The 15,074-nt window shown below is 35.4% G+C and overlaps 1 protein-coding gene across 2 annotated transcripts in view; it reads right to left on the bottom strand.

Annotated features, from left to right (window-relative positions):
• Window positions 1-12,756, bottom strand: part of mtf1 (metal-regulatory transcription factor 1) — a 37,848-nt gene extending 25,092 nt beyond the window's left edge. The window contains exons 1-3 of one of the 2 annotated variants that reach the window (XM_056476198.1): window positions 12,669-12,756; window positions 12,165-12,233; window positions 7,831-8,329 (exon numbers count right to left, since the gene is read on the bottom strand). In XM_056476198.1, the coding sequence (XP_056332173.1) occupies window positions 7,831-8,329; window positions 12,165-12,187 (522 nt within the window). In that variant the 5' untranslated portion in view covers window positions 12,188-12,233; window positions 12,669-12,756. The remainder of the gene's footprint in view (window positions 1-7,830; window positions 8,330-12,164; window positions 12,234-12,668) is intronic. The other variant, XM_056476199.1, reaches the window with a different exon arrangement.
• Between the last annotated feature and the right edge of the window lie 2,318 nt (window positions 12,757-15,074).

The raw sequence follows: 15,074 nt of genomic DNA, 5'->3' as shown, positions 1-15,074 counted from the left end.
GTTTATAATCTATTTATTACATATTAAAGGGCACCTATGGTGAAAAATCTACTTTTCAAGCAGTTTGGACAGACATATGTGTAGGTATAGTGTATAGACCGTCATATTAAGGTGATATAAACACACCCCATGCTTTTTTTCAATTTAACAACATAAAAACGGTGGACCAATTGGAGCGGTTTTGTCAACTTGACATAGGAGTGGGGTCCCCCCGCCCACTGAATTGATTGACAGCTGTGTATTAACATGTCCCGGTAGTCACGTGTATAATCATATCAACCAGAAAAGACGTGCGCGTAGAAACGGTGGGCGGGGAGGGCTAGGCTTAAAGGCGCAGTACAACAAAACCGCCACCCGGTGCAAAAATGTATAAAATAGAATCTTATAAAAGGTATAATAAAAAATCTGATGAGTGTTTTGAGCTGAAACTTTACAGACACATACTGGAGACACAAAAGACTTATATTAAATCTGAAAAAGGGCTAACCTAGGTGCCCTTTAATGCTCTTTAACCATATTATATGTAGATGCTGAATCACTGATATGTGTTGGTTTGCACAACTCTGAAGTTCATTTTCAAATGTTTTTTTTTATTTTCAAGATCTGAGCTGAACTATCTGCTGCTGCTTTCAGTATGTGCCAATAAATGTCATGTAAAATGGCATTCAAACTCACATTACTAGCATTTAACACTGAATAAAGCACATGAGGTGTAACTGAGGTGATCACTGTCAGTTTCCTGTTGTTCAGCTGAAGGAGTTTTTGTTCTAATCAACGCCTGACATTTTTAAAGTAGAATATCTGACTTCAGCATTGTTTTTCAGATAAACAAAAATGTCCACTTAGCATGTTTCTGAAATATCTACATAGCGCTGGGCGATAAAAACGGTATCGGTATATATTGACCGAACACCATTGTCAATAACGATTAAAAAATGTTTGGTATGAAATGCTATAATGTGGCAATAAGTAACGTCAATAAGCTTAGGGTGGAGGGATGCGCACACGGTGTGCAAGTGGCATTTAGGTTTCTTTTCTTGTGCATCCCAGCCACTTGCACCCCATCTGAAAGAGTTTTTAGCATAGGGGTAATGTCGTCATCTGACTTCACAATTTGTAATGTTGCAATATCTATTTCAGTAATGATGGTTGGTTCCTTTACTTGAAAGCTCAGATTTGATTATCATAATGTGTTGTTTACAGAGCTTGAGGTTTACTGTATCATTATTATCACCTTACAGATGGGGATCTACCTTAAAAGTTAGCTTTGACTGTTCATTATTTACGCTTTACCATTGCACACACTTTGTAACAGTTTATCTATCAAGTTTAAGTCTCTTTAACACTTCTGTTTGTTTTATTATAAAGAAATATTTTTGTTTCAATCTTTTTGTTTTTGATTATTAAAACTATTTGCCTTAGTTATTATGTTGGTAAATTAAAATAAAGTGGTTAAATAAAAACTAACATTCCTAAATGGATTGTTAAAAAAATTCAATAATTATCGATACCAAGTGATATGAAACATGATTCTGTGTAAATTTTTTTTGCGATATCGCCAGGCCTATATCTGCGAACATATTACAGTATTTTTATGCTTTAGAAGAGTCAAAATCTTACATGCAGCACCTTTAAATTCATAAAATCCACATATAAAATACAAAACATAAAATTTTATTGTCAAGATTTTATGAATGTAATGACATGCTTATAATTAAATTCTTCTATAACTAGTAAAACACAACAGAAAAAATAAATAAATACATTTCAGGGCTTATAGACCTTCTTCTTAACGTACAAGCAGACGCGGAATCATTGGAATCTTTTTGGCTTGAGACTTCCGGTCTCATTCACTTCCATTGATTTTTAAATATTAAAAACAGCTTATCATGTTGATTAATGTTACAAACTGATATTTCCTTATATTATTGTACTTTATGTATTGTCATGAACACACTTTTTTAGAGCAAGTAGTTTGATCATTGACCATTTTCTGCGGTTAATCATTCCTATTCCCTCTCCCAACTGAATCAGAAGTTCTAATACAATCTTAAAAACAAGCGCACTCTGCAGAATAAGGCCAATGGGGTCTTTTTAAACCTGTCATCTGAGTGGTCAGTGCATTAGCATCTGACTGGATGTTCAGTATGTGGCTAAAAGGAACTAAACAAGGGGTTTGGGTTGTGGGTAGAAAAAAAAACAAAACAAAAAACTTAGGCCTCTTGTGATTTTGCCAGATTCGCAGATGGGAGAAGTTTACTAGACCAGCAGCAACCAGCCGAAAGAGCAGAGGAAAGCTGAATCCAGAGCTGTGATGTGAAGTCATGTGGAAAGGCAGATCCTTTGGGGATGAACGCCCCATGTAAACACAGGCCTGGAGCTGAACACATCCTCTTTTCCAGCTTATCTCATGGCTTTTTACTGAACAAGCAGATTTCTCAAACATGCGTGACTGGCAGACAAAACAACGTCTGCAGTTAGGGGGTCGTCATTTTTAAAAAGAGACCCATTATGCTTTTTAACCCTATATATACACACACAGTTGAGGTCAGAATTATTAGCCCACCTGAACTATTAGCCGCCTGTATATATTTTTCTCCAATTTCTTTTTAATTGAGAGATTTTTTTCAACACATTTCTAACCATAATAGTTTTATTAACTCATCTCTAATAACTGATTTATTTTATCTTTGCCATGGTAGTAAATAATATTTGACTAGATATTTTTCAACATACTAGTGTTCAGCTTAACGTGCAATTTAAAGGCTTAATTAGGTTAGTTAGGTTAACTAGGCAGGTTAGGGTATTTAGGCAAGTTATTGTATAACAGTGGCTTGTTGTGTACACAATCGAAAAATAAAACTGCTTAAGGGGGTTAATATTGACTCTAAAATGTTATTTTTTCTAATAAAAGCTAAAAATAAGAAATAATATTATTAAGGCTGGTTTATACTTCTGCATCGAGTGATCGGCATGTCCCAGGGCGCCTGCCTTGCGCATAGCCATGCATTTATACTTCTGCAAGCTGTTTGTGTTGCGCTGTAATAACACTTCTAAAACGCTAGATGGCAGTGGTTTTTATGGGGTTTTAGTTTATTCGTTGGAGTTTTGTCTTTTCTAAATGCTACCTTAAATGTACAAGTAGCTAGGGCTGCACGATTAATCGAAAAAAAGATCCCGATCTCGATTCGACCCTACACACGCTTTTTCTACGATTCAGCCAATTATATTTTCAGGGTCAGGAGAGAAGCAAGGCAGTCACACAAGTCTTCACAGCAACACTGACACCTTCAAATGGCGTTAAAAGCGTCACATGCTGTATTTATAAGGTATAATTCACCCAAAAATGTCATTTCTGTCTTCATGTAATTATGTATTTGCGGCTGTGAAATCACACGTGAGCTGACCGCCAGCTGTTGGTTTACTTCCGAGAACCAGTGTTGCCAGGTGTAGCTGACTGTTTCCAGCCTAAAACCCGCTGAAAACCAAAAGGCCCCAACAATCTGTAGTCTCGTTGGGAGATCACAATTGTTGTAAGCATTTGTATGTGGAGAACGGGGGCTACGCCACCTCTTTGGGGGATCATCACAGGTTTATAAGTGAAAACCGGGGCTTGTGGGCACGCCGTTACAAAACTGCCCAATTTTACACTACCCGCCTATGTCATTTTTTACCCACAAAAATAAATTCAAAACCGCCCAATCTGGCAACATAACCGAGAATACGCGCGCATACCCGACTATGATGCCTACTTTAGTGAACAGAAGCTGCACAGGCTGTGGATAACCGGTAATGAAGTTGTAAATAACAGTTTGTTGCACAGAGCGATCGTTTGAGGGCCGTGCGGGAGGTTTGATTTCCATGTATGTGTTTTTTTCTTACAGTGACAGCAGCCGGAAGTGAAAGTGAAACCTGTGAGCACATCATTTAAATGATCATATCGCATTTTACAGTTATGATTACGACAAACATTTGATATGGTTTTTTCTTTCATAGCGAACACAAAGTGTTGTGCATGAAAATAAATGTTTACTGTGTCAGTATAACAACCCTAGCCTATATATAATGTTGAATATAATGCAAGAAGGAATCTGATAATGACAATTGTCTTATTTTACCAGTGAAAACAAATGGGCTAATAATGTTGTCAATGACAGATGACAAGCACATGTCTTATACATAATAAATCAACATTAGAATTATGTATAGTTGTATTCTGATGTCATCATTTTACTGTCAACTAACAAACAGGACATATTGAAAGTCTGTTCAAGTCCTCCATAATGACTGTACAAAATTTAGCATTTTAAGCAACAGTATACCTACACACAGGCCTAATATTATTAGTGTTATTTTACCATATGTTTGAGAATTAACAATAATAATAGGCTAATCATATTAACCTTTATTTTATATTTACAGAATCGTGATCTTGATTTTAAGCAAAAAAAAAAAAATCGTGATTCACATTTTTGCCAGAATCGTGCAGCCCTACAAGTAGCTCAAACCCGCTCATTCGGAGGCAGGAACATGCAGACGGTTAACAACTTTAATCATAAGGTAAACACAAAACAAAAGTTTCCATCTGGAGCTCCTTCACGGAATTTGATACTTGTAAACACTCGCTCCAATGGGTTGGTGCGGGGCCCGGCACTGCCCACACTCGTCAGCGCTAACAAGTCGCACGATCACAGAGCTTGAGCTATGTGTCTACACATCGTGTAGTAGGGCTGTGCGATTAATCAAAATCGAATTGCAACCGCGATTTGAGACATTCGATCAGCTAAATAGCAAGAGGCTGCGATATGTAATATGAGCGAGCACACTTTCCTTCTGCCCAATCAGAACTTTTCAATCTGCCTCGTATCAGCCATGTTAGTTTGCGGAGTGTTCTGTATATTTATAATAATTTTTTTGTTTGTATAATAAGCAACATTATCTTCCTATCATTTTGTCATTTTATTGTTTGATCCAGAGAAAAAAAAATAGTTTAATTTCTGAATATTTAAAAACAAATTTGAATAAATGTTGCAGTAAGTTACGATCTTTACTATCTTCTTTTATTAAATAACACTTACTGGATTTTAGTAGTAAGAAGCTACGATACAGGTTATTTAGCCGAATCTTTACTACAAAATTAAAATCGCAAATCAAATAACAAATCGCAATATCTGTCAAAAAAAAATTGCAATGGCATGTTTTCTGCAAATCGCACAGCCATTTAGCGCAGTTACGTTTTTTGAGGTGAGCATTAGCGTCGGTGCCAGCCATGGCGAGGTGTATGCGACCGTGTGAAAGCTGCACCGGACCATATGCGTTGATGCGCTTGATGCAGAAGTATACATCAGCCTTTAGAAATACTGTGAAAAATTCCTAGCTCTGTTAAACACCATTTGGAAAATATTATAAAAAGATAATAAATTTCACCAGAGGGCTAATCATTTGGACTTCAGCTGTATATATATCAGACAAAGAACAATATATGCTAAATGTATTAAGAGGATTTGAATTAGGACAGGATTTGATCATGCCAGGGTGTTAGTCTGTCACTCAAGTGAAAGTTCAGGGGGGAGTTAACCGCAATGAAAAGCAACATCCCTTTGACAAATCATAATTTAGCATCCCCATATGTGCTGTATTTACAATAGAAGCAGATGGAGCTCTGTTTTCCATCATAGAAAAACAATGGTGATGTCAATGGTCCAAAGTCAATGTAAATATTTTGGAAGAATAATGTTTTATTTTCTGCATATTGCACAAAGATATCATTTACATGATTTTAAGGCGCACAAGTCTTGATTTGATAAAAGGATTATAAAAAACATAAAATGTCCATAATGTACATAAAATAAGAACATAATGGCCGTTTCTGTGAGCTGTAAGAGCTCATTTATTCTTGTTTCAGTAAATAACAAAACAGAAGTGCAGAACTGTCTGCAGAGACACCAGCAGGCGCTATTATTATGTCAGAGTTTTGTAATCGTTTGTTCCCAAAACCAGTGAAATACACGTCCGTTCTCGATTTGAATGGCCACATGATCTCACTCATAAATAACCTCGATTTGCATGAGTCTATTAAACTGCTGACAATCACAGTCAACATTCAAATATGTGTTAGAGCAGTTATCATGTAGTCTTTATCCTTCTTATATACGCAACATCATTACAACGTTACAAAAGCTATTACAGAAGTACTGGGGAAACTATTTGTAGCTATTGTAATGGTATGCAGTCTATATATAAATATATATATATATATATATATATATATATATATATATATATATATATATATATATATATATATATATATATATATACATATATATATATATATATAAAACGGGTGGGCGATATGACCTAAAATTAATATCACGGTATTTTTCATCTTTTGAACGGTGACGGTATAATATCATGGTATTACTTTCAATAGCAAAATAATATACATCTCAAGGAAGAACGGACAAAAGAAAGTCTCCCTTCTATCACTCTTTAAAAGTTTTGGTTTGGGTCATTGTAAATCCTCAGTCTCGTTATGAGCTGATCTTCATTTCTCTGTGTTTCTGGAATAAAGCAGGCGAGTCAGCCGCACCAATTTATGAGCAGACAGAGCAGGATTCTCGCGATGACCACCAGCGCAATTCCGCTCTTTGTTATGAGCCGTAGTTTCAGTGTAAACTTAGTAAAGGTGAGTTTCTTTGGCGATGATGTCTACAGTATTAGATTTTATATTTAGCGGACATTTGCGCTAAACACGTGGTGAACGCAACGCATCGAGATTCGGGCACCTTTTCCGAAAACACTCGATTGATCTCAGCTGGCGGATCAACATTTACCTCATGTCATGATCGCTGTCATCTGCGCCATTATTATTATTATAACTTTAGGTGAGGTTTGCAAACCTGTGCACTTTTCACTCTTCAGCCGTTTGCATTTCCTGCAGTAACAAAAGCTCCCTGTTATCTGACAGCGGGAAGCGTTGAGTGACTGACAGCTAATATGAACCAATACAGCAGCAGGGTAGAGCGATTCAGCAAGTTTTTAGAGAAAATCAAATCAGATTGCACTACAACCATTATATTCAGACACACAAATGCTCCCAAATATATTATGAGGGCGCATAGATTACATTTCGGGTGCTCATGCGACCAAAATGGTTGCAATTTCGAGCCCTGTAGTATAAGGACATGTATTCAGACCACAACTGAACGTTTGAAGAAAATTTAATGCCTTATTATTTAGAATTAGCTATTATTGATGTAAATGCAGCCGTTCAAGGCGCATAATTGATTTATTACGGTATTGACGGTATTAGAAAATCCATGTCGTGGCGCAATGTCACACCGGTGATGACTATGACACCGGTGTACCGCCCACCCCTAGCATGTGAATACATTTTTTTTTAATGGCTCTGTCGAGATGGGGTGGGTGTTCCGTGATTGGTATTTGATTGCTAATACGGTATGTATGTATCACATTTTTCTGAAACAATAAAAGTGTTAAAAAAATAAATAAATAAAAAAAGATTGTGATTAATATTTTGCCCAGCAGTAAAAATCAGCAATAATCGCAACAAGAAAGTACCGTCATAAGCCTTTATGGAAGTGCAAGTCCTCATCCTTCGGAAGTACAAAATGTATTTACTTTTCACAATCACAAAAAACAGCATCACAAGCCAAACTCCTCACAGCTACAACTCCAGAGTCTGAGGGTCAAAGCAGGCGTTACTCAAAGGCAGCCGACGAAGACCAGAAACTGGCATTATGCAAATTCATCTGAGGATTTTTGAAAGCAAAGCTCTTACTCATAACACAAGATAAAAGCCCTCACCTCTCTCTGTTTGGTCTCTGGGCACTCAGAGTGTAGTGTCAGCGTGGCGCCCTCGATGTTTCGTGGCATAGGTGTGGATCCGGGGTTAATGATGAACTGGATCTGGTCTGGAGAGATGGTGTGGTGGATGTATCCCTGTGACATGCCGTCAGGGTCACCCATAAAGGCCAGAGATCCCTCGTCTCCCTCTCCCTCCGGCAGGAACGCCATCCCGTCCTCTTCTCCTTCCTCATCCAGACGGATCGGGTCCTGCTCAATGAGAACGGTGGTGCGATCGTAGACTGTTCCAGAGGAGGACGAGGGGCCCGAGATCATGTTGCCGTCTTTGTCAAAGTCAGCCATCTTGTCCTCGTCTTCCTCTTCCCGGCCCAGTTTGTCCACGTCCTCTTCCTCGTCTTCAAAGAGCATGGCTGTCTCCGAGAGAGGGCCATTCTCTCCCATGATCCTGACAGAGGAGCTCAACCCTGGGTTTGTGTCCACGTGCTTGCTTTTGTTGCGTCTGGAATAGGTTTAGAGATGTTAAAGACAATAATCGTCCTGGAAAATTATGACAAATGATTAAACTGAAAACAGCATTTTATCAGAATGAATCAGGGACAGACTTACAACAACACAGGAAATGAGCTGTAATCAAAAAAACAAAACAACAATTGTGCAATAAAGTTGGAATAAAACAAAGGAAAAAACTTAAACTATTAAAACCGATTTTAGTAATCAAAAAGTATTAGTAATAAAATATAACAATATGAAGCATTTGTATATACGCTCTCTCTCTCTCTGTGTATATATGTGTATATATATATATATATATATATATGTATATATATATATATATATATATATATATATGTATATGTATATGTATATATATATATATATATATATATATATATATATATATATATATATATATATATATATATATATATATATATATATATATATATATATATATAAAACCTGACTAAAGTCTTGGATTGGCCAGCCCAGTCACCAGACATGAACATTATTGAGCATGTCTGGGGTAAAATGAAGGAAGAGGCATTGAAGATGAATCCAAAGAATCTTGATGAACTCTGGGAGTCCTGCAGGAACGCTTTCTTTGTCATTCCAGATGACCTTATTAATCATTGATTTGAGTCATTTCAGAGATGTATGGATGCAGTCCTCCAAGCTCATGATGGAGTCAGACACAATATTCATTCTGTTTCCACTGCACCATGACTTTATATTTTATACTGGATATTATTTCTGTAAAATATTAAATTAAATATTAAAAATCAAGGCATGATCATATTTTACTTTGGTAAAGTAAGTGTAATCTAGAGGCCTTTGCCTTTTAAATAAGCCGATTCTAATACCAAATGATCAAATGGAAGCCAATAGGGCTGCACAATATTGGAAAAGTTTGATATTGCGGTATTATATTTTTCTGCGATAAATATTGCGATATAAATATAATTTCAGAAGATGGTTTGAATAACACTATTTGATGGTTTTCTGAGGTGTCTAACAGTATTCGGGTACAGAAATTGAATGATCAAAATACAAATAAATGCTTTTCTTACTTTCTTTAGTCTCATCTTGTTTGTAGTCTAAATATCAAAAAAATTCTTAGAGAAAGTAAAAATATTGTTTAGTTTTCACGGTCAGAAGAAATAAATGAAAAATAAGAGGGTTTTTTTTTGCTTGTTTTAAGGAAATTATCTACCAGTGAGGCAAGTGAAATCATCATGTTTTCGCTTTGAAATGACTAGAAACGCAAGAAAGAAATGTTTTTTTTTTGGCATAAATCATAGAAATTCCATATAAATAAAGTTATTAAAATACAATTCTGTAGCTCCTGGTCAACTATAATTCAGACTGGACATTGCATATCTTTGCGATGTGACTATTGCGGATGCTCACATTGCGATATCGATGCTAAAACAATATATTGTGCAGCACTAGAAGACAAGTTATTATTTGTCGTTCCTAAAACTTAGGCAAAAAGACTTTTGTCAGACAGACAGACAGATATATAGATAGACAGATAAATTTTCTATTATGCCAAAAATGTAATTTTAGGTAAAGATCCTATTCCATGAAGATATTTTGTAAATGCCCTACTGTAAATACATTAAAACTTAATTTTTGATTTGAAGCCTAAGATTCCAGATTTTCAAATAGTTGAAAATTCAACTTAAATATGAATAAATAAGCTTTCGGCTGATATATAAATCTCAATTGCCCAAAATTGACATATAATCAAATATAAATATCAGATGAAAATCTTCAAATTTACAAGAAAATTAAAAATGCTGCCTTTACAACTAGTTTAAATGAGTTTAAAATGTAATATTAAGTGAAAGCTTAATTTATTTATATTTATTTAAGCTTTCACTTAATATTTAGTAATCTGGTCTACATTTTAAACTCATTTAAAGTTGAAGTCAGAATTATTAGCCCCCTTTGATTTGTTTTTTCTTTTTTAAATATTTCCCAAATGATGATTAACAGAGCGAGGAAATTTTCATAGTATGTCTGATAATATTTTTTCTTCTGGAGAAAGTCGTATTTGTTTTATTTTGGCTAGAGTAAAAGCAGTTTTTAATTAAAAAAAAAACATTTTAGGGTAAAAATGATTAGCCCCTTTAAGCTTTATATTTTTTACGATAGTCTACAGAACAAACCATGGTTATACAATAATTACCCTATCCTGCCTAGTTAACCTAATTAACCTAGTAAAGCCTTTAAATGTCACTTTAAGCTGAATACTAGTGTCTTGAAAAATATCTAGTAAAATATTATTCACTGTCATCATGGCAAAGATAAATCAACGATTAAATCAGTTATTAGAAATTAGTTATTAAAAATATTATGTGTAGAAATGTGTTTAAAAATTCTCTCAGTTAAACAGAAATTGGAGAAAAAATTAAACAGGGGGGCTAATAATTCAGATGGGCTAATAATTCTGACTTGAACTGTATTTATTTATTTATTTATTTATTTATATATATGGTTAATTCTTATACATATTACCATATATACACACACTATTACAGTACACAAACAATACTTACATAATATTTTTCCATACTGAATCATTATAAAAACTGCATGTTATAGCATACAGCTCTAGAATGCAGTTTGTTTGTAATAAATAACATATTCATATAAAAATTACATAATGTGTTAGGAAAAAATTTATCACATTCCAAAATCAAAAAACTAGGACAATGCAGGCAAACAAGTTCTGGCTTGTGTTTTACACTACTGTACCATCCAAACAATCAGGGTAAAGGTGTATTTGCAACCTGAAACCACTGTTGCTGTGTAAATACAACAAATAATCTCTCTCTTACTCTCACACATTCTAGTCACAAACCCTAGCGAGCTAACAATCAATTCAGACAACATGCTTTAAGTTCATAAATGAGATTATTATGTTATCTACTATAATAAGACACCTTACTGAATATAAAAAAATATCCCAGCAAACAATGTTGTGTTTACTAAACATCCAAACGTAGACAGCTTGGCTAAAACTTGGGCTGTCAGTGAAAATCTAATAGACATTTAAGAATAGCCCAAAACTAGACTAGTCGTCAAATAGACAGACCTTATATGTGTAGTCATTCATTTCTGTTTATTTGATGACTATAGTCTAATTTTGGCCTATTCTTAGACGTCTATTAGATTTTCACTGACAGCCCAAATTTAGCCTTGTTTTAGCCAAGACGAGTACGTTTAGAGGTCTATTAGACATCTATTAGACATCTTTTAAAAACAAAACTTGCTAGGATGTATATTCCATGACACCCAAAAATGGAAGAAAACTTGATTATAATGCCAAAAACACTATCTAGAAAGACAACAAACTAGGTTATTATACTCGAAAATGCAGTCTAGGAAGGTAGCTGACTAAGGGAGCATGATTTGAGACACTGTGCATTTATGAATGCATATTTCTCATACTACAATACAGATACAAAGAGGACATTATGTCTCAAAGTGATGGACACACCGTGACAGCAAAGAAACCTTCATAAATATATCTCAGTCCTGGTGAAGGTGCTTTTTTATACGTCCCTTGCCCCTTCAGTCATTCTGGACACTTTCGAGAAGTTTCCATGCTCACTTTGACATTGATGACTATCACATTCATCCATGAAAAAAATGGCAATTGTTATGAAGGTAAACACGCACAGAAAAAACTGCCAACACAATATAAATCCGAAAAACACGCATACATAATCGACATGCAGTCCTAAAAGGCATTTATTCAACGTAAAACTGATGTTCTCTATAAGAAAACAAACTGTCATGTCAAGACTGCTAAATGATTAGCTCACCTGTATATTGAAGCTCCAGTCATTAGTTCATCTGCTTCTGTCCGACCAACATTAACAATATCCCGAAGACTGAAAAATTAAGCAACACATATTTAATATACATAAAGAATTGTAGTATTTCATTTATTAATACTCCCCCCAAAATGCTAACAGGCTAAACTGGTAGCAGAAGCTCTGTTCACTTCAATGACAGGCGTTAGCTTCATTAGCACGCCATTAACACCAGTTTATACGCTACCATTTACATTGTCTTTAAACAAAGGAGCTGCTAAAGGTGTCGTTTTATCACGGTGAAATGTAAAACACTGCAAACACAGTGAATACGTGATGTTTAACGCACTGAAATGTTATGCAGGGTGGATATATGCTAACACGTTTAACCCGTTAGCATTGAAGTGGGAATCGAATAAATCGAAGACAAGCCGTTGAAACGTCTGAGCGACAACCACACGCGTGTGCACCGCAAAAACAACAGGAGCAAAAAAAAATATTTCAGGCATTTACCAGTGTTATGAAGACGCTCGAAGCCTCGGTAATGTTGTGTATCGGGTCCTGTCCTCATTCCTCCCCAGCGGCACCATTATGAACAGCAGCGCACACTGACTCCAGGTCAGTTATTGAGATCCGTTCAGAGGATCCACAGCAGATTCTCCTCCGAGCATCACTGATAGATTTACAGCACTACACGCTTTTGTTTAGCTTATTTTTAATGGAGTAAAGTTTGTTTTATATTCACTCTTTGGCGTTCGATAAAACTGAAGTAAAGGTTGGTCTTAAATTAGCACATCAGGACTTTCTCCTTAATAAAGTGTTCTTTCATATTCTAAATGGAGGACTCCATTAGCAGTCAATGACTATCAAAGTACAACATTGGACACAGTCATTTAAATAGTGCTAATGTTATTTCCTGCTGAAAAAATACAGCTTAAACCAGCCTAGGGTGGTTGGCTGGTTTTAGCTGGTCGACCAGCTTGGTTTTAGAGGGGGGTTTGGCCATTTCCAGGCTGGTCTTGGCTGCTTAGCCAAAACCAGCCATTCTACAGCTTAAACCAGACATAGAGGTAAAGTTGGTTTTATATTCGGATAGTCAGACTTTCTCCTTAATAATATAATTTCAGAAAAGTATTCTTTGTGAATTCTAATTAGAGAAATCATATTAGCAGTCAATGACTATCAAAGTGCGAATATAAAACCAGCTTTACCTCTATAAACCAGACTGGTCAATCAAATGGCTGAAACCAGCCTGGAAAAGGCCAAAACCCAAAAGAAGAACAGTTGGTTTCATATTCGCACATTCGTTCATTTAGCAGTCTCTATATTGTTTACCATTTTACTTTGAATATTCGATCGGAATTAGCATGTAAGTATGACTTCTAAACAACATTAGCACTATCTAATTGACTGTGAACAATGTTGTACTATGATAGTCATTTGCTGCTAATCTATAGTCATTTGCTGCTAATATTTTCCTATTTAGAATTTTCAAAGAATACTTTTCTGAAATTATATTATTAAGGAGAATGTCTGAATATCCGAATATAAAACCAAATTTACCTCTATCAAAACCCAGGGGCGCAGCGAACATTTTAAAAGTGGGGGGACAGCAGTATGACATCCAAAAGTGTACGTTTGTATAATTATTAATCATCTGTTTCTAAATGGTCTGTCTCTAAAAGTGAGGGGGACGTATCCCCCAGGTTGCATAGATGTAAAGTTGGTTTTATATTCGGATATTCAGAAATTCAAAACCTAAGATGTCTATATTAATAGCTCAAGGGTAGATATTAGTACCTAAAAAGTACTAAAGTGTTCCTTTTAAAATTTTTAGGTATTAATATACACGGGCGGACTTAACCAATAAGTAAGGTAAGCAGTCACTTAGGGCCCCAAGGAATCAGAGGACCCCGACCAATGCCAAGAAGTCTATATTATTTATATTGCTCTTATACATTTTTTATCATATGTTGTAAAATCTGTCTATTACCGTTAAGATCTGAATGTTATTACTTCTTTTCAAATCCGGGGACCCCCATGGATAGTGGAACATTCCCTCTGTAATGCACATGCAAATATTAAAATCTAATCGCAAATATGGCTGATTAACTGTACATGGTTTGTGTACTTGTTTTTATTTGTGAATTTGTTGTATTTAATTTTACGTTAAAACGATAAAGATTCCACTTAAAATATATTTTACATGCAGTTTACAGAAAACAAACAAAAAACCAAAAACAACACGAATCTACAGAGAAAAAAAAAATCTAAAGAGAAAGGAATGTTTTGCGTTTTAATGCTAGGGCAATGGAAATGCTCAGGGCCCCCAAATCACTAAGTCCGACCCTGCTAATATATACGTTTGAGTTACCAATATGGACCCAAATAACGAAGACATAATGTCAGAAGTGCATTATATGCATGTGCATATGATATATAATATAATGTGCAACTCTAAGAACTAAAGTCATACAGTGCATCCAGATAGAACTCAGCGCTTCACTTTTTCCACATTATTTTATGTTACAGCCTTATTCCAAAATGGATTAAATTCATTTATTTCCTCAAAATTCTACACACAATCCCCCATAATGACAATGTGAACAAAGAGTTTTTGAAATTGTTGCACATTTATTTAAAATAAAAACCTGAAAAATCACATGTGCATCAGTATTCACAGCCTTTGGCGTGAAGCTCTAAATTGAGCTCAGGTACATTCTGTTTCCACTGATCATTCTTGAGATGTTTCAGTAACTTCACTGGAGTTCACCTGTGGTCAATTCAGTTGATTGAACATGATTTGAAAAGGCTCACACCTGTCTATATAAGGTCCCAGGGTTGACAGTGCATGTCAAAGAAGAAACCAAGCATGAAGACAAAGGAATTGCCTGTAGACCTCTGAGACAGGATTGTCTC

The sequence above is a fragment of the Danio aesculapii genome, chromosome 16 (assembly GCF_903798145.1).
Source record: "Danio aesculapii chromosome 16, fDanAes4.1, whole genome shotgun sequence".
Classification (NCBI taxonomy): Eukaryota; Metazoa; Chordata; class Actinopteri; order Cypriniformes; family Danionidae; genus Danio; species Danio aesculapii.
Note: the sequence above shows the minus strand (reverse complement) of the source record. Positions and strands in the feature narration are given on the sequence as shown.